This window comes from Oryctolagus cuniculus, chromosome 8 (assembly GCF_051225735.1).
Source record: "Oryctolagus cuniculus isolate XC-2025 breed Fujian yellow rabbit chromosome 8, ASM5122573v1, whole genome shotgun sequence".
NCBI lineage: Eukaryota > Metazoa > Chordata > Mammalia > Lagomorpha > Leporidae > Oryctolagus > Oryctolagus cuniculus.
The window spans coordinates 36,267,068-36,288,439 of NC_142874.1; the positions used below are offsets into that span (position 1 = coordinate 36,267,068).

The 21,372-nt window shown below is 35.5% G+C and overlaps 1 protein-coding gene across 7 annotated transcripts in view; it reads right to left on the bottom strand.

Annotated features, from left to right (window-relative positions):
- Positions 1–14,194: 14,194 nt before the first annotated feature.
- The window catches only part of GRIA2 (glutamate ionotropic receptor AMPA type subunit 2), a 170,834-nt gene continuing 163,656 nt past the window's right edge, over positions 14,195–21,372 (bottom strand). For 3 of the 7 annotated variants that reach the window (XM_051819909.3, XM_089302275.1, XM_089302276.1), the window contains one exon: positions 20,492–21,142. In XM_051819909.3, coding sequence (XP_051675869.1) covers positions 20,978–21,142 — 165 coding nt within the window. In that variant the 3' untranslated portion in view covers positions 20,492–20,977. Of the gene's footprint in view, positions 16,198–20,491; positions 21,143–21,372 lie in introns of those variants that run through there. The other 4 variants (XM_002716909.6, XM_008267278.5, XM_089302273.1 and 1 more) reach the window with 2 other exon arrangements.

The following is a 21,372-nucleotide window of genomic DNA, read 5'->3' on the forward strand; positions in this document are numbered from 1 at the left end:
CTCTTTCTCTCTCTCTCTCTCTCTCTCTCTCTCTCTGTTTGTGTGTGTGTGTGTATGTTCCTCTCTCTTTGTAACTCTGCCTTTCAAATAAACATACATCTTTTTTAAAAACATAAAAAGCAATCATATTAACAGATAAAAGTATACGGGAATGTGTGTGCGTGCACACACACACACACACACACACACACACCTTGGCACCAAAGCACACAGTTAAATATGCCAAGTTTCACAGAGGTTATTAGCCTGGCAGTTAAGATGCCCACGTTCTGCATTGGAATGCCTGGGTTGGAGTCCAGGTTTCAACTCCCGACTCTAGCTTGCTGCCAATGTAGACCATAGGAGACAGCAGCAACGGCTGAAGTAGTTGGATTCTTGCCACCGTGTGTGAGATCTGAATTGAGTTACATTCTTAGCAGCTGGCGTCTTCCCCACCCCAACTCTTGTGGGCATTTAGGGAGTGAACCAGATGGACTGTGTCTTTCTCTCCCTTCTCTCTGCTTTCTGAATAAATACATTTTTAAACATTAAATATACTTAGTGCTATATTCCTCTGATGGCTTTCTAGGTGTTTTTATTTTTGTTCTTTTAGTAAACAATTATTGAATTTCCCTAATGTGTCCCCTTTAGCAGACTTGTAGAATGACCAGACATTTTAAATTATCCTCCATTATGCTTAGTGACAGAGCGGCACTATCTCATGCAGGGAATGTAATCACAATGCTTTAATAAACAGCCTGTTCACATTGGCATTATATGAACTTACTCTTTAACAGAATTTTACTGTGATTTCAGCAACTGTGGGGCCAGGGTTGTGGCACAGCAAATTAAGCCTCTGCCTGTGACACCTTCATCCCTTCTAGGCACAGGTTCGAGTCCTGGCTGCTCTACTTCTGATCAGCTCTCTGCTAATGGCCTGGGAAGGTAGTGGAAGATGGTCCAAGTGCTTGAGCCCCTTTAACCACATGGGAGACCCAGAAGAAGCTCCTAGCTCTTAGCTTTGGCCTGGCTCAACCCCGAGTCCCTGTGGCCATTTGCAGAGTGAATAAGAGGATGGAAGATTCTCTCTCTCTCTCTCTCTTTTCTCTCTATAACTCTGCCTTTCATATCAAATATATATTTTTTTAACAAAAGGGGGCCTGCGCCATGGCTTAGTAGGTTAATCCTCCACCTGCGGCACCAGCATCCCATATGGGTGCCAGTTCTAGTCCCAGCTGCCCCTCTTCCAATCCAGCTCTCTGCTATGGCCTGGCAAAGCAGCAAAGTAGTAGAAGATGGCCTAAGTCCTTGGGCCCCTGCACCTACATTAGAGACCATGAAAAAGCACCTGGCTCCTGGCTTTGGATCCATGTGGCTCTGGCCATTGTGGCTATCTGGGGAGTGAACCAACGGAGGGAAGACCTTTCTCTCTGTTTCTCCCTCTCACTGTCTGTAATTCTACCTCTCAAATAAATAAATAAAAATCTTTAAAAATAACTTTAAAAAGTTTCAGTGGCAATATCTTCTATATTACAGACCAGAAAAAAGCTCAGGTAATTTAAGAGACATTTGGAAAATATTGCTTCTTTCTCTTTTAAAGTAGAATGGAAATGCCTACTTGAAAAGATATGTTTCACATCAGGGAATATTAGGGAATATTGGGTTGGGAGTTATTTGTTGTTGCAAAATTAATAACTCAACTCTAATAAATAGTGCCATATTTAATAACAAATTGAGATTAAAAAGTGCTTGGAGAGCAAGCTAGACTATATACCACTAGACTATATACCACTTTTTATACCTAACAATAATAATAAGGTAACCACTTATGATGTTTTTCTCCTAAATGTAAGTCAGTGTTTTTGCATAGCACGACACCACTTGCATTTAGGTCAAATTTTATATGTCACATTAATAAGATATCCTTCAAAATACTGATTAAATATAAAAATTAATGATCTTTCTTATTCCTGATAAGCATTTAGTTTATAAATGAAGCAATAATGAAACAAGTTATAACTACAAATCAAGAAATGCAAAGTCATATCAAAACTGAAGATTAAACTTATTTTTCAATTTATCTGGATTAAAATTTAGATATGACTGCAATATTTATGCTTCTCCCACCTGCAGCAGAATTACCCCTGGAAATTGAAAGACAATGACTTTAATTGTGCATTTATTATCATGTATTAATAGAGGGGTTATGTATTTCTTAATCCTATGTTTGTTGAGTAGTTACCACCCGTAAGGTGCTATCCTTTCTGCAGAAAATGCAATGCTGAATGAGACCCCTGAGAGTACCTACATCCTACCAAGCCCCTTGGTGAGCAGTAGGGGGAAAAGCAAACAAAGAAGTGAGGATATAAAGATTTTACTGTTGAGGATACTAGTAAGACAGAAAGAAAAATAGATTAATTTAATAGAGAGTGACTGGAAGGGAAGCTCCTCTGAATTAGAAGTTAGGGAAGAGTAAAACCTAAATGACAAGGACAGGCTTGGAGGGATAGCTATTGAAAGCTGTTTTCAAGTAAAGGAAGCAGTGTGGGCAGAGGCTCCAAGGCAAACACAGCTCAGCCTCCTCAAGGGAAAGCAGCCAGAGCCCCACGTGGCAGGAAGAGGCAGAAGGAGGGGAAGCATCGCCATGTGGGGAGAGATCAGACTGTGCAAGGGCAAGATGCAGGACATTGTAGATTGTGAAAGGAAGTTAGCATGTATTCTGAATAAAATGGAAATTCACTGGAAGGCTTTAGCAGATGGCGAGCACGATATGTACTGTATTTTTAAGAGCTCCTCCTGGCCATTCTGGCGACCATACATAAACCACTAAGATGGAGGTAGCAGAGTGACTATTTAGGAGGCTGCATTGGTGCCATAGAGACAAATGATAACCATTGGACTAACACGATAACACAGAGGAGAGAGAGGGAGGTGTGAGGACTTGGAAAATGTTTTGAAAGTAGAGCTGATAATATCTGCTAATGTGTTGGAGTTAAGAATGGAAGAGGAGAAAAGGAGACCAGAATAATAGCTCGATTTTTATCTTAGTTGGTGTTTGGCCACACATTTATTTCTTGTTATGAACTTTCCAGGTAAGTATTGAAATTCTAATGTCATAGATGGCTAAGGTGATATTTAGGTAGGGAAAAAACTTGCCCAAGATCACACTCACAGGGAATCGTAGAATTAAGACTCAAATACACACAGTGGTATACAGTAGCCCCTCAGTATCCATGGAGGATTTGTTCACTTACATAAAGAGTGTAGTGCGTTCATAGAACATATGCATATCTTCTTGTATACTTTAAGTGACCTCTGTACACTTATAATATCTGATGCATGTATATATGATGGAAATACTTGCCATATTACATTGTTTGGGAAACAATGGCAAGAAAACAGTCTGCAGGTTTAGTAAAGATGCAAGAGTGTTTCAAATATCCACAGTTGGTAGAATCTAAAGAACTCATGAACACTGTATTTCCAAAATATCATCACACTTGGTAGCCATGTATCTTTAAAAATGTCCTAGCTTCCTCTGACAAGATTGTACTGCAAAGACCCAAGGGAATGGTATGAACGTCAGAGAAGCTGATAGGAAAAAAGGGCAGAATTAGAGGGAATAGCTAACATCAGCTTACTAACAATCCTCCAAAATCCAGAATTGTTCTACAAAACCCAGGGATTGAGAACCCACAGCAGCCCATACACTTGGCATATTTTAAGAAAACCATTGCCAAGATATGCCTTCTGACTTCCTTGTTGTTTTTCCACTGTCATATAATATGATTCCCTCAGCCTTATTATATTGATTAAAATATTTGATGATAGAATTGGCCCCTCACAGGATAAGATCTGAATTACTGCATAGTATTTTAAAAATGTAATTAATAAACTTTTGATTTTTGGGTGGAATATATATTTTCTAAAAGCAGAAGTGCTTTGGGGAGAATTTCTTTGTTTTTCTTCAATATGACAGTATGTGTTTAAAAATTTTTTATGTATGCCTGTTCAGAAATTCAATAATTCTTTTCATTGATAAGGTCCTTAGTGCTGCAAAAATAATACTAGCATATTATATTTACCATTAGATTGACTTAACTAATCATGGTATGCATTACTTTCTCTGAGACTTCATAGAAGTTGAAACCATGGAGTGCCACAAAAAAGGAGAAAGGATTTTGTACACAGATGTCATCATGGCTGCACCACCTTGTTCTGGGGACTCAGAGTCATGTTGAGCTCATGAAACCCGGCCTCTTTGCAGCCTTTCTTCTCTCCCTACTTTAAAACATGTGCAGAGGGAAGAGTCAAGGGTGTTGTGACTTCCAAAATAATTCAAAAGAGGAAGAAAATTCACCTGAGGAAGTCCTGAATAACCTATACCTGTAAATATTTAATGAAGTTATCTTTGATAAAAAGTCAAAAATGAATAAAGGAATTATGGTTAAACAAATCAATTGAAAATTTTTTTACTGATTCTCCCTTCCCTATTGAATTTCTACATTTTACAATAGCTGCCACATAAAGAGATCCAAGATTTGATTTTAGCTTGCCCAAAAAAAAGAGAGTCTCTGTCCCTTTAAGAATAAGTCCTCAAAAACACTAAAATGGAATAGAAACCACGCTTTTATCACATGTCCTCAAAAACATGATGCTCACCCACAGGAAAGAGATTTGGAATACACAATACCCCTTAACATGTCTAGAGGGGGAGATTTCATTGGCGTAATTCCTACATGCGCTGAAAATAGGTTTTATAAAATGTTCTCAGATGCTTTCTTTAAAAGAAGACTTTCAGCTGCAGTTGGCTTTTCCTTTCATATCTCTACAAATTTAAGGGATATAACACAAAGGAATATTATGATGATGTATTGTTCATCATTGTAAGTTTTGAGTAGAAAAATCTGCAAATGAATGAGACAAGCCCTTAACTAGTATTGTGAAATTTTAGTATGTCTTCATGAAATATAAATATTAGTCTAGAATAGAAGCAAGGGAATGAAACGTATACAGAAATGCCACTCAATGGTTTGGATAATGACTTTGTTAAATCATATGCAGAGAAACGTTATTAATGAGATTATAAATTTAGATGTAGCCTTCATGGTTAGTGATAAGCAAAGACTTATGTAAATGCATGCATTTATAAGCTTTAAATGATGTTTATGAAGGCTAATGATCTAAGGAAATGTTTATATTATAAAATTATATGGCAAAAAAGATTGCAACACAGATTGAGCCATTACCTTTAATCGAGCACTGTGTTAAATACTTGGATGCATCATATGTAATCTTTGCCACTCTAAGAAATAGGTGCTATTGTTATTTCCTAAATTGCCAGGTAGTGCACAGGAGGTGATAGAGCACCTATTTTATTTAAACCCGATGTATCTGCTTCCAAAAATCTCATGCTTTTAACAATCCTTTCAACCGAATTGTTTCAAGTACTCAGCTTAACTATATTTGTGGTGATTGGATTGCATTTTCATTGTATATGACTTTCATTCTAGTGTAGAAAACAAGTCAGAACAGATACCAATGCAAATCCATCCATCAATATAAATTCAACAGAGTTCCCACTCTAATTCTGATAGACTGAGGAATGTGACATCCTGGTATCTGAGAATCATGAAAAATTAAGGTCTGCAAAATTGTATTTCAGTGACTACAACCCTATTTGGGTATTTATTGCCTTCAGTTGTGTGTTCCTATATTGTATCTTTACATATTTGATCTTATTTTTTATATTCACTGAAGATAAAAATGATAATAGATGTGTGTTAATTTTACATGTTTGGATTGGTAACTATGATGATGTTAACATTGCCTCTCTCTCTGTGATCAGTTTATTTAGTTTATTCTAGAAGTCATCCACTACAAGAAGTCTACAAGCTCCATCCTCTCTATTCTGCTATTGAAATCTCTGCTTACAAAACATTGAATTCTCCTGTTTGTCTGTCAACTTCATTGACTGCTTCTTCTCTGTCTTCTTCAACTCTCCATTTCTAAATAGCAAGCTATCTAACAGTCAGTACTCAGACTTTTTGGGGGGTGTTTTATCTGATCCTATGACTTCAAATTCAATCTCTCTGACTGTCAAATCTGGTGTCTTGAGATGAGTCTGTCCAAATGTCCACTTGGCAGTCTTGCCAATCTAAGTAGGGGTAGCAAATATATACAAAGGCATCTCAAAAAGTTTGTGAAATATGAGTCTTATAAAAATGTGCATGGATTGTAATTTTTTTCCAAAATAAACTTATCTTTTAACTCTATGAACTTTGTAAAATATCCTTGTATGACAAAAATAAATGCCTGGATTTTCTAACCCAATCTAATAAACAAAATAAAACAATGAGACAAACAATAAGATTCTACCCTCGCCTCCTCTCTATCTCAGTAAAAAGAATTGCTGTTCAGCTGGGGTCAGTTTATACCCTCACTACAATCTATCATCACATTCTTTAAACATTCTCTTCAAAGTTTATCCTTAATTCACCACATCTCACACCACTCCAGGCATCATTTCTCAACTGGACTCTCAGTACAGACTGTAGCTGGACATCTTTATATTTCATTGAGATCTATTTTCTGAGAAAGGCAACATGCTCTGCTTGAAACTCATTCTCTAGTAAAAGATTTGCTGGTTTCAGTTACCAGCTCAACCATTACCAGCTCTGAAACCATGTAAGGGTCATTTTATTCTTGAATCTGAGCTTATTCATTTGTTAAATAAAGAGAACAGTATATTGTAATGTAATAGAATTAATATCATATAACATGCCTTATAGAGCTGATCTGAGGATGATATAAATTAACCAAGAAAAACATTTTTGCTTAGTGTCAGCACACAGCAAGCAATAATGATTAGTTATCATCTTGTGAACCACAAACAAGTTCAATACATAAATTAAATCATGCCTTTTTTGTTCCAAATTTTCTATTGGCATCTATCACACTTGAATAAAATCCAATGTCTAAAAGATCTAGAGCATTGGTACTCCTGACCCTACATCGCCAAGATCTAGAGCATTGGTACTCCTGACCCTACATCTGCAAGATCTAGAGCATCGGTACTCCTGACCCTACATCTCCAGTATCTAGAGCACTGGTACTCCTGACCCTACATCTCCAGTATCTAGAGCACTGGTACTCCTGACCCTACATGTGCAAGATCTAGAGCATTGGTACTCCTGACCCTACATCGCCAAGATCTAGAGCATTGGTACTCCTGACCCTACATCTGCAAGATCTAGAGCATTGGTACTCCTGTTTGCTGTGCTGAAACCACTTATTCTCCTGAAATATGTAAGCCATTTTACTGATACTTTGTAATTTCAGGTGCCTCTTCTTGTTACTGTCTTCAGTCAGATTTTTGCCTGTATAATTTATGTGTCCACTCATGTTTTGCTAATATTTCAAAGATTAGATATCTTCATTCACTACTGTAGCAAAAATGATACACTTACCGATATGTACTTTTTTATCTGTCTTTACTTGGTAGTACTCATCATAGCTTAGTGTGTATGTGTGTATTTGTCCATGTGTTAATTACCAGTTCCCATGCAATGACAGTAATCTCTATGACATCAAAGACTGATTTCATTCAAACTTACTTCCATCTCTGCATCTCCAGCATTTGGAACCGTGCCTCATTCTAGTGGTGACTCAATAAATATATGCAGGATGACATAGAATACATTATAGTGGTCTTCTACATGTCTGCCTTCACCCGTAGGCACCAATCTTTTTATTTCCACTGATTAATGTATATTGGACACAATACGTATTTGTGAGTGATAATTTCTTGGTGAATGAATGAATATGATATAATAAAAAAGAATATTCCCTGAGAGATGTAATTACAGAAGACATGATGCAAGCACAACTCCTAATCCCTAACAAACCACATAATTTAATTTACTAATAATCTAGCTCTGCATCTCTGGTTATAATTTCTGATAACTTTTAATTAAGTATAGGTTATCCATTATAAATATTGATTATTAATCACACAGCAATGGTAGCCAAAAGCACCTTTGACATCTAAAAATCGATGCAATTATTTAAAGCCAACTAATTTATAGTCTAAGCAGTTACTGACAAAAACTCAAGAGTCACAATTCAGCATGAGATTCTGCACAGATAAGCCTTTTTCATGGATTACCATGGGCTAAATATTGTACTCCAATGGCATAGATAATTATCAATTATCAATTGAGAGAACAGATGTAGGACATTTGCCTGAAGGTGAAAAGGCTTTGCAGTATCTAGTGGAAAGCAGAGCAGTCCAGCCTAGAAGGCATGAAAACTGTTCTAGGAGGTGGTCAAATTCTTGCTGTACTTACGCCTTTACATATTTTTTACCATAGGATATTTCTAGGAGCTTCCTTAGGAGTTTATGTTGTCAAAATGTATTTCATTTAAAATTCACTTTGATAAAACCAATTTGCAAGAAATAGCAGAAAATGTCTCTCACTCACTTTAGACATGTTTACTATCAAAAGGAAGGCATAAGAGTTCATTTGACCATTTTAAGGGCAAAGAGGAAAAATGACACTGAAGAGAGGTATTCCAGTCCACTCTAGTGTACAACACTCTATTCCTGAGTGAATAAAAAATGAACAGCACATGCACGCATCATTTTCAGACCTGAGAAGCACAGTGAAGCACGGTTCTAACTACACTGACACTTTGTTTCTAGATACAGAACAGAGGAGCATGATACTACAGAAGGATCAGGGGATGGAGGCTGAATAGCTGGTTCTGAGTTCTTATGCTGATGTTCTTCTATTCTAAATATGGACATGTGCCCTATTTGTAATGATGACTTCCAAATAATGTGATTCGTGTAAGGAGCAAATGAATGTCACCTTTGTTCAAATAAACAGCATGCCTTGGCAAGGAGGCAATGCCCTTGCTGACGAGGAGTCTGTCAATTAAACACTCCAGGAGCTACTAAGTGGTGCAGGGTCCTGAGAGATCACTAAAGCTGGCGAGCAGAAAGAGATCACTCCGGTCTCTCTCTGGATTTTCCAGTTTCTCGGATTTGTCATGAACTCTCTCCTGCCCCTGAAATGTTCTTCCTCCATCACTTTCTGTCTTCTCTATAGCTCCAATTTGTCCTCTAAGTCTCAGCTTCGATGTTCCTTTTCCCCAGGAGGCTCTCCCAAAACCATTGAGAGCAGGGCAGCTTAGTGGCACATTCTTCCTCTTTAGAACTCTGTTTTATGTGTGTGATTTCTTGTGTGAAATCTCTTTTAGTGTTCACACAGAGGGTCTAAAAGGGCAACAAAGACTCGGTATGTTTTATTCAACACTATATTATCATAGCACAGTACAAAGGCCAGATATATGGGAGATCAATAAGCCCTTGCTGGATGAAATAATAAATAATTTAAATCCACATCATCTATAAATTAAGGCTACACCAAGAAGATAGCAGAAGGATTGGGACATAAGTCGGAGACGTGTGAAAGTAATTTAAAGAAAATGTTGAGCAATTTGAATTTTCATACAAAATAGGCAAAATAGAAGTGACATTAACATCATGTATTATAGTAAGGCAGAGAGCCTGCCACATACTCTATGTTCAACAAATATGCATAGATATAGGATAGGATATAGATATAGGATTACATGAGTGCACAGAAAGTTAGCGTGGGATCTCTGGGACTTGGGCAGAAGATAATCTAGATAAGATTTTATGATCTTTACCTCAATGAGCAATGATCAATTGAAATGAGTTAGAAGTTAAGGAACAGAAATATTCAGAATTGTTTGGAGAATTCTTTTTTCTATTGGATTAATGAATGTTCAAAATAATTGAATAGTATTTGTATATGTTTTAAAATGTGAATTGTGAAGGAGGAAGGAACAAGTATGAAAGGGTTTTTTCTAAACTCACATAGGTGATGAAAATGTGATTTATAGTTTTTTCTGCATGAGAGAAGGTTCACATTTGCAATGGTAGTGTAAGGGCCAAAGGTAACTAAAGGGCACTTGCTAGAAGGAGCGGGTTTTTTTACTGGGAAAATAATGAATTCTGCTTTGAAAGCTGTTCAGGTTGAAATGCCTTTGGAGATTTAATGCTGTTGCTGAGACTTAGCACAAGTTATATAATCTTTTTTTTTTTTTGCTTTTATTTCATTAAAGCAAAATGGATAAAATAACTTTAACCCCATATACTTCCTGTACTAAGAGCATTGCAATATGTAAAATATTTTAAAGATTGACATCTAACAGAGTGTCCACAAAAATTGGCCTCTATTATTAATAGCTATAAATCCAATGAACAACTGAAAATATAATCTGAAACTTAGGAAAGTGATGAGGGCTGTACAGGCACAGTTGGGAAAGTAGCATAAAGAAGATGATCAAATCCATAGGGCAAACATGGTTTTCCTGAGAGAGCTAGTGAAAGAGAGAGTGAGAGAGGGAGAGTGAGAGGGAGCAAGAGAGAGAGAGAGAGAGAGAGAAGAGAGAGAGATTGAAAAGATTTGAGATAGAAGGGGGAAAATCTAGTATTGTACATAATCATGGTATTGATAGTGAAGGCTTATTCAGTAAAGATTGTTAAGAAATAATTGAAATAATATAGACTTTTTGAATGAAAGTAATGGGAAACATCACTAAATAAAATAAATTCATGTTGAGGAAGAAGATATTTTTCAGTTATCTAGTCAGAAAATATGATTTTTATAAAACAGCACTATGTAAAAATGACGTGCTACAAAAAAAGTTTGTGGAAAGGGACATGATATGTGTTGAATTCTGCCATTTTCTTCTGCTCTGGCTTCAAACCCAGCAAAGCAGGCTATGCAGTTAAGGTGACGCACTCTTTTAGGGGGTTAGCAATTCTTCCTACTACTTCAGCACATTTTTCAGGGGGTCTATTTCACTCTGTTCCTCCCAACTTCACAGATTACTATCCCATGTAGATTTCACAAAACCCACTTTCTTCTACTTCAATATAAAGTCAGAAGTGCTTTCCAGTGCTGTTGGTGTTCATTTTACAAAGCTATACCCTAGGCCGGTGCCACGGCTCACTAGGCTAATCCTCCGCCTAGCGGCACCGGCACACCGGATTCTAGTCCCGGTCGGGGTGCCGGATTCTGTCCCGGTTGCCCCTCTTCCAGGCCAGCTCTCTGCTGTGGCCCGGGAAGGCAGTGGAGGATGGCCCAAGTGCCTGGGCCCTGCACCCCATGGGAGACCAGGAGAAGCACCTGGCTCCTGGCTTCAGATCAGCGCGGTGCGCCGGCTGCAGCGCGCCAGCCGTGGCAGCCATTGGAGGGTGAACCAAAGGCAAAAGGAAGACCTTTCTCTCTCTCTCTCTCTCTCTCTCTCACTGTCCACTCTGCCTGTCAAGAAAAAAAAAAAAAAAAAGCTATGCCCTAGACCTTTCTGGTTGGCAGGTCCAAACTTCATTTTCTTTTATTTGAACACATTTTTATCACATAGCAGTGTAGGGTGACCTACATCTTCCCGTGTGAATGTTCCAAGTGCTGACTCTACAGTCATCAGGCCCGTGAACAAAACCTTGTTCTACCGCTTACTAAATCCCTAGGTGATTTATTTAATCTCTCCATGCCTTTCTGCTCAAATTTACTATTTGTAAAGTGAGATAATAACAATACTATATACTTAATAATGTGATGTCTGGCATATATTTTGCTCTGTAAGCTATCATCATAATTTTCAGAAAGTCTTAAGTACTGAAAGATGAATGAGAATGTTTACTCCCTGCCTCATGAAGCTTGCACTAGGAATTAGATGTTTAGAGAAATCACTAAAGTATAGCAACATTGCTATATTAGAGAGATTTCCATTAGATACAGCATTTGAACAGAAAAAATGTGATTAATCAGCTTTCATTAGAGCAAAATTGGTGTGGGATAATCAGGTTAGGTGATAAGAAAAGAAAACTTTCACATGGTACTTGAGAGATTATTAGGCTTTTGCTAATTTATATATAGCAAAGATTTTTAGAGTCTAGTCATAAGGAAGAGGAATCAGAGAAAGTAAAAAGTAAAACCATGTGTCTTTGCAACGTAAAATAATAAATTTTATGTTTGTGAAGGTGTTTTCTTGTTTTGCCATTGTGTTGGGAAAACAGCATGTCCACCACAATCCTATGATAATGTGCCTATAATGACTCACAAATAACCTAAGAAGCGAAGATGAGAGTGAGCCTTTGGCTTACCAGTCAAGATGCCTGTGTCCCATGTGCAAATGCCCGAGTTCAATACATGCCTCCAGCCCCTGACTGCAGCTGCCTGCTCTTGTGGCTCCTAGGAGGCAGCAGTGAGGGCTCAAGCAGGTGGATTCCTGCCAGCCACATGGGAGACCTCGACTGAGTTTTTGGCCCCAGCTTCTGCCCCAGCCAGAGGCTACTATAAGCATGAAAGAACTGGTGGGCAGGCATTCCCTCTATACATCTCTCTCTCTCCCCACCCAGCCCCCATTCACTCTCAGTGCCAAGCTCTCAAATAAATAAATTATTAAAAAATTTTAAAAGAATCAAACATGAAAGTGTTTTGAAATTTACATATTGCTGTATAGTGTTAGATTTTTATGTGCAGCTTTATGTAAATTAAAAATCCATATATTGTCATTTAATAACCTATAATGCTAAAAATTACTATGTTATAAAGAATTAAAATACATAGTTGACATTATATATCCAACCCATGATTTTCACCAGTTCTTCATATTTTTCTTTACAAAATGTTTCACATTCTCCAGGAGCAAATTACTAGGCAATGATGACAAAGTACATTTGTATTTATGATCTAACCTTTATCAAAAATGGTTTTAGTATAGCCATTAAGCAACAATGGACATGTATCTCTTCTTATTGATTATTAGATTGGATGATGAATTATTTTTATCATAAATATTTCAGATGTAAATAAGAATAAATATCATTTTTTACTTTAAAAACTGTTATCTTTCTATTAACCATCATGACACTTCTCCAGTTGTTTCAGTGAAATATATCCCACTCAATTAGAGAATGTTCTGGGGCCAGCACTGTGGTGTAGAAGGTTACACCTCCACATATGAGGCTAGTATCCCATATGGCACCAGGTCAAGTCCCGGCTGCTCCACTTTGGATCCAGCTCCCTACTAATGGCCTGGAAAAGCAGTGGAGGGTGGCCCAAGTGACTGGAGCCCTGCACCTATGTGGGAGACGAGGGAAAAGCTCCTGGCTCCTGGTTTCTGCTTGACCTACTCCAGCCATTTGTGGCCATTTGGGGAGTGAACCAGCAACTGGAAGACCTCTCTCTTTTTCTCTCTGTCTCTCCCTCTCTCTATCTGTGACTCTGCCTCTCAAATAAACAAATAAATAAAAAGGTTCTGGTTCTGGACATGAATTCAAGTCCAAGGGTGCATGCTAATTGAAAAGTTTATCCATCGGTGATGAAAGTCATACATTTAGATAGAACACTCGTACTATTCTAAAGTATAGCTGTATAAAGGAGGACAAAGAGGTTAAAAAATTAGAGAAAAATATAGGAATAGGGAATTGATCCTAGAATATGTCCAAGATGTGCACTGTCAGCCAATGACTCAGCTTCTCTGAACTTCAGAAAGAGGTTTGATGAAGATAATCATGACACTTTGAAAAATTATATTGGTAGGGGCGGCACTGTGGCGGAATGGGTTAAGCTGCACTGGCATCCTATATGGGTACTGGTTCACGGCCTGCTTGTTCCACTTATCTCCCTCTCTCTCTGTAATTTTGGCTTTCAAATAAATTAATTAATTAATCCTAAAAAAAAAAAAAAACATTTTACTGGCAATTTATTAACCTTTGATGTTAGAAAATGCTATCAGACCCCTGGGGTGTAATCTTGTTTCTGATTTCCAGAAAATTATTTTCAAATGTGAAGTACAACTTCATTCCTCATAGGCTTTTGTTTGTCTGATGAAGAAAATGTGAAAGACCAGACACAATGAACACATGGCTCTCAAAGTCTTTCCCAAGAGGAGAGGCTTTGATAACTAATTGTGTATTATAAATTTTGGAAATGTGATTCTGAAGAATCAAGCAATTTCAAATAAAGTCATTAAGGCATAATTTTGGGTTTGAGTTTAGTGACTGTGTTTTTTTTTAATGTTTAAATGACTGTTTAATTTATTTTGAAAACCACTTTAAAACATCCATAATCATTTACTACAAGCCATCTAATATTGCTTCAGTTAATAACTCAGGAAATATGTTAACAATGCTATAAGTAATTACCAGAAGCAATGCTACAGAGTGTGTGGAATTTTTTAATACACACATGAACATACACATGCATAGAAACACAAACAACATTAAATAAAAATGACGACATGTTTATCTCTTTAACAAAAATAACTGACAAGATAATACACAAAAACAGACTTGAAAACCTTTTAAGATACAGTCTAAATATAGTTATAAATCCAAGAAAGTAGTATAAGTTAAAAAGAATCTCAAATAAAGATGACAGCTACAAACTGATCATCTCCATTAACCCTTACTGAGAACTAAGGCACATGATTACAGGAATGATGCACAAAGACTGATACGTTCTTATGATCTAGGAATCAGATAAAATTGTTTTCTATGACGGTAACCTGTGACTGTGTTCATAAAACTTTTCTCTAATCGGTTGAGAAATAAGCCCCAACAGGGCCTAATTTGGAGGCGTGAGAGGTAGACATAGGTTAACAAAGAATATGTAGTTCATAATACTGTGGTTTTCCATTTCTACATGAGTGCTTCAAGAAACTCGCAAATCATTTTCATGAAGCAATTGCCTTTGAGTTCTATAAAAATGTACACAAATGTGTTCTTAGATATGAATCAAGTCCAGCAGTTTAAGTCATATAATTCCAATAAACATAGGAGTTTTCACATCACAAAATTCTTGAACATAAGCTGCTTAGGTAAAAATGTGACCTATACATGAAAAACTTCTAGATTGCATTAATAAAAATAAAAAGAAATACATGGAAAATGTGCATTAATAAGCTTATAATTGGCATTGATTCTGATGCTTGCCAAATGGAGTTTCTTACATATTGACAATATACTGGGTGATAATAATAGAAGTACCATGGCTATATCATACATGTTCCAAATTAAAAAAATTATTCTGCTTTATCAGGAAATTCACTAAGATGGTAAATTCCTCCCCAAACTTTCCTAATGTATTTTAAAACAAATAATTATAAATGGAGATATGCTTTTAAATCAATTTCATTAATAGATTCGGTAGGCTATTGAACAAAAAATTACCAACTTGGCTTTAAAACAATAAAATTCAACTTAGTTTTGGTTGTAGTTTGAATGTAAGTTACTATTTAGGGGCTTACCTAACACATTTTGGTTGTATTTGAATTAATCTTTATGCAAACAGATTCTACATGTATGTAAGCTATGCAGATGGCAGCAATTTAAAATAACAGAATTGTGGCATTTTTAATTAATTTTGCAATTTGAGAATAAAGATAGAAATATTGATCAGAGGATAAATACATTTATATACAAGCAGAGTTTCACATGATTTAAGATTTGATAACTGTTACATCTATTTTAAATTAAAGTTTGAATGTCCTCAATTAAAAATGATTAAACAGAAATAAATATATATGTATATATACATATATATATACACAACTTGTAATCATCTCAGACTGATCCAAATACTCATATCATTATTTCTAAGTAGATGAGATTAAAACAAAACTACATTCTAAATAAAATATATTCCTTCATGTTCACAATAGAGGCTTCCAGATTACCAGATCTTGAGTAATACAATGATACACTTAGTAACTATACATTAGATGGAATGATTGAATCGATTAATGAATGAATGAAGGTAGCAAGATAGGACTGTTTAACAATGTTTTGAGATGACAGAACAAAATTGGAACTGTATAGCAAAATCTTTTCCTGCATCAGCTGGTGCTCCAATGCATGAAATCATTTCTTCAAACCGTTAGTCTAAAAAGAGACAGCATTGCATTCTGTCTGACATAATCGTATCACATTTCCTGTCCTTAATCCAGGGAGACAGTCCTAGTGTCCACATCCTCCAGTAGAGAAGAGACAGAACAGAGGTGTGAGAAAAAGGGAAGATAAAAATAGAATCCTTGTTTTTTGACTCCCTCCCAAGAATTTATTTAATCCTCTCCCCCACATTCCAATTTACAGTAAAATGAAATCAGCACATTAACCTGAAAGGAAGAAAAAAAAGAACAAGAAATGACCAAATTCATTCAGTGAATTCAGGCATCTCCACTGAAGTAATGGTGAATTTGTGCATATCCTATAGAAATCTGGCACTGAAACTGCAAAATTAACTAATACCTATGGGAAAAAGGCAAATGAGGAATAGTCTGAAAGTGCTGGAGAATAGAACTCAAACATGGAACTACCTGCTACCTGTTGCAAAGCGGCTTTGAAAAGGAATTCTGATGAGCAAACAATAGAGTCCGCATTCCTGCTACTTCACCATGCAGCCTCTTGTTTCCTATGGAAACTCTGTAAGTTATGGGGCTTTTAAGTACATGGAGGAATATAACAAATTTGGAAGTACTGAGTCAGAATATGTGAGTGATGTTGCAATAGCTCTTAGCAAGAATGTTTTATTTCCCCCAAGGAATCTTGAGTTATTTATTGCTCAGACTCAGAAACTGTCACTCACATCTGACAAAATGAAGTGCATTCGAAGCACCCTCCAAACAAACTCTCTCATGACAGACAAGCCTGAGATATATGGGACAACATGGATGTGCACCATGAATGAAACTAGAAAGCAAGGGGCCATCTGCAGTACAATGAATGGAAACTGGCAGTTGTGCTAAAGGCAAGAAGAGAATGCAAAACGGTAAAGTGAGAAGGAAATGCATAGTGACAGGACATACAACATGCACACCAATTCTCACCACCCAGTTTCACTCTAGGCACTTTCCAGGTTACGGGATCTTAGGGCACTTGCATCAGTTTTTATGTTGAAGTATCATCGTATTTATATAAATAAGCTAGAACCTTCATGTGCCACATGCTGTCTATGAGTTGTGATAAGACACACAAATAGACAATATATAATATACTAATTAGTACCTAATAGAATTCCTAGGGTCATGGCCTAGCCACAACAACTCATTAAGAGGAGGAATCCTCCTTTCAAAAACATTGACACAACTTTTACATCCCTAATTTCTCATTCAGAAGAACACAGTTTATTTATACTTACCCATTTTTAATGTTGGTGGTTTAAAATATACTCATTTTAAGTATTAGAACTCTTGGCAAGATTTACTCTATTTTTAAACAAATATTTATACAATGCTTACATTTCCTTTAATAAGATTGTTGAGACTTCATATAAAATTTGTGAAAGCCTATCAACTCTCCTAAGTTAATATTATTAATAATATCATTCATATTATTAATAATCCATATAGTTTATAATATTAATAATCTATAAGTCACAATTAAGATCAATAACACCAATAACCTGTGTAACTAATTCAACCAAAACATCTACCTATTTCCTTTGAATAAAAGAAAAAAAGAGTATTTGCCTGAATTATAATTCATTTCACATGACACAGTAGTGTACTCTCAAAACATGTTACATAATCAACCCTATTTTCAGAAGAAAACAAGTTTAAACACGCAAACCACATTGCAAGCTAGAATTGATACATGAGATAATTGTTTAAGCTTACTGCACTAGTACCTCTAGGTTTATATTTAATTCTAACACATTTCCACAAGTGTTTTTTTAATGACATTAAGGTGTTGTATTGGAAATCATCATGTAGGGTTATTATGTTATCAAGTCTTCTCTTTATTTGTGCAGTTTATTAACCACAATTGCCAAAATGCTTAGAATATTTGCAGATGTATATTACTGTATTTTTCAGTAAGTGCATTGCTATACTCATGTATTAAGCACTAAATATATTAAAATTCACAAAATTTAAAAAGTGCAATTGTGAAGAAGCAAAATTTCTTAATAGTTTTAGGAAATAGGTGAAGATAATTATCTAAACATTTAAGTGGTTACCTTTGTGAAAATAAAAGCTTTATTAAAGTGATAAGAGTTTTAGCTTTTCATTTATACTCTCCTTCAGTAAAACAAAAAATGCGCAGATTTTTAAGAACCAAATCATGGAATTTTAAACCTTCTGTTCTTTAAGATGATTATCACAACTCAGTGTGATGGCTGATGATGATGATGCATGATGTTTTAGCAGCAAAATATAGCATAAAATAAGTAATGTAAATAATAGCCTTATATCTACAGATGTCAAAGCACTTAGTAACGATTTACAATACCATAATTGTCTATCACTTAGCTTGCAAAAGTTACCCCAATTCTATTACATTTGTATGTAGTTGACACAGAAACTAAGCAATGATGTGTTTCTTTACTGGAAACACTTGGGTTTGTTTGAGAATAAAATTACACACACTTTTAGATTTCTCATTAGTATTAGTTTGGAGTCTCCTTAAATAAAAGTAAATAAACAAACAAATAAATAAATAAATAAAGATCTTGGCCTTTTGTAAGAACATGTTTTATGTATGATTGAAGTTTTTACAACACTCCAGAAAAGCCATCCGATGTTAGATTTAAAAATAAAATCAAAAGCATTTTCTGACATAGTACACATGAAAAATTGGAAATTCCAATATCTTCAATAGAAGTTGTAGAAAGTGTATGTCTCCTTGGAGTCTGACACCACTTAACACAGCAGAAAATAAGGTACTATACTGTAAACAAAAAAGTACAATAAAGGACAGTTGTAAATTTACATAAGAAGAGTTCATAAACATTTTGGTCTTTCCATAACAGTTTTTATATAAAATGAATAAAAAATCCTTTAGGCAGCTGTCATCACTCTTGTTTGGCCACTTTTCACTTATATGCACACAGACATATTTATATAGCAATATATTGATGCACCGTTACATGGATATTAAACTATGATTACTGCTTGTAGCTGAGATGTGCATTATCCAATCAACATTATCAGTAGTTGAAATACTGTTACATTATGTATTTTTGTCATGTTGAATCTATAAAAACATGAAAATATAACTTTACATTATTTCAATTATTTACATCAGTTCAAGCTTGACAGAGAAAAATTGGTAAGCTCAATTTTTAGAAGAGTAGGCCCAGAGGTACGATAAATAGCATTGATCACGTATACTTATCATTTTTTTTCATTTTCCAAAACACAATTTTAGTACAATATGGAAACTTTTAGTCTGCAATTTGGTCATTCTAGCATCTATTATCAAAACTTAAAATGCACCTCCAATATTCCTGCTGTGGAGAAATGCACTAAAATTAACTGTACTATCTTGGAATTTGTGAAGAGAGGACAACTAAATTTAGTGAAGAATATCATGATACCACAGGCCACCATGCTCAATGCGAGTGGCTGCTGTGAAGCCTTACATCTTCCCTTCCCGTCTTTGAAATATCATAAATAGGATTTTTTAAAATCATTTTGTAAAATATCGAGTGTCACAGAAAGGCTTACTTGCAGAAATAATGGTAAAATATTAAAAAGCTACTGGATGTTAATAATTGCTTATAGCCCTAAATTAATTTGAGAGGTTTTAATGGAAATTAAAGGTATTTAATGATGAGAAAAATAGATCCTTTACATTTATTAGCAAAAGAACTACGAGCTGTTTAGTCAAAGGTTATAGAAGTGTGACATTTTTGTCCACACAATGCTATTAAAATAAATAAACAAATGTTAGGATTGCTTTTATTGATGGAGATGGGAAGAAACTATACTGCAGAGAATGCAAAAATGCTTAAAATATTCAGAATATTTAAGGTTTTTGACAGCTCTTATCATTTTAAAACAAAAAATTTGTTTAGTCTACAGAATTTTATAGGTGGGCAATTATCTAAAAAGTCACTTTCAAGGCAACTCTGACTTTATTTATAACTAACACTAGTCTGCAAGCTCAAACACTTTAATAGAACCTCACATACTCTAATATTTATTGTTTAATATTAGCTCTTTAAATCTATTAGCATTTATCTACATAGATTAAATGCCTTTGTATTAACAAATATCTCTTTTCATACAGTAAGACATATTAAAAACAGTTTCAGGTTTTATTTGGGGGCAAGTTTATACTGGGAAAATCGCCTGGCCTTTTTAAAAAGGGATTTTCTCTGGGAAGCTAACCATTCAGTAGTGTATTTAAGCTCACTTGATTTATGACCAAACTGTAGCTAAGCAAAATTAATTGGACCACTTACAAATAAAACAATAGAAAAATGTTTATTTCAAATGTCAAGCATTGCCAAGTAATTTTATAGTAACACCAAATGTTAAAGAATAGGATACATTAAAGTTTTAATAACAATATTAAATTACAAGATTGGAATCTTCTCTTTTGTTTTCTCTCCTTAGCATTTACATATTTGGCTTTGAAAAATATGGAACTGATACCTAAAGCCTTTGTCAGTTACTTCCCACTCGATTTCATTGTTTTTTTTTTTTTTTTGTCATTTCTGACCAATATGGAAGCAAATTTATTTAAAAGCCAGTTTTTTTGTGTGAAAATACCTAAAAATATTTTTTTTAATTTTAAATGTTTTTTTTTTCCTTTTTCTTATAAAACATGTCACATCTTGATGCAGTTGATGTCAAGTGTGCTTCAGTCATTATGAATCAAGAGACTAACAACAGTGGCTGCAGAAACGTGTTTGTTGTCTGTACAAAGACTTCAGTTAGATCGTAGTACTTCCATGTTAGCTGTGCATGTCCGCCAAGCTTTGTCTGTAACTCGGGTAGAAAAGGATGCTGTGGTTTTTATTCATCATTCCTTACAACTCAAGATGAACTCCACATATTTAAGAATTCTTGGCTGAAAGAAAAGTCTTCAAGATACTGGATGCCTCTCACCACTTTGACAATAAACACACAAGAAAACCATTGTGTAAGGCACTCAAAAGGTTCTTATCAATCACGAGAGATCAGTCACACTGACATTCATTCCCATGCCAGGACTCACATAAGGGACAGCATGCACTGCTTTTGGAAATTCTGGAGTCACAACACGTCCATTTTCTCCAGTACTCCCTGTAATTGACAGCCTTGCCTTGCTCCTCATGGCGTCGCTCAAGGTCATCTTAAAAGAGAGAGGATGGGGGGAAAAAAAAGAGAAAGAAAGAAAATCACATTATGGTTTTCAAGTGCATCCAGAGTAAAGGCGGTGTTGTTTTTGAAAAGTTTACTTCTATCTGAAAGCTTATAGCAAATGAAAACAAACAGTGCAAAGCTGAACTACAGATAATAAAGCACAATTATGGCAGGAATCTGTCCACATTCACCCACGCTACTGTGCCATTAAAGAGGAAA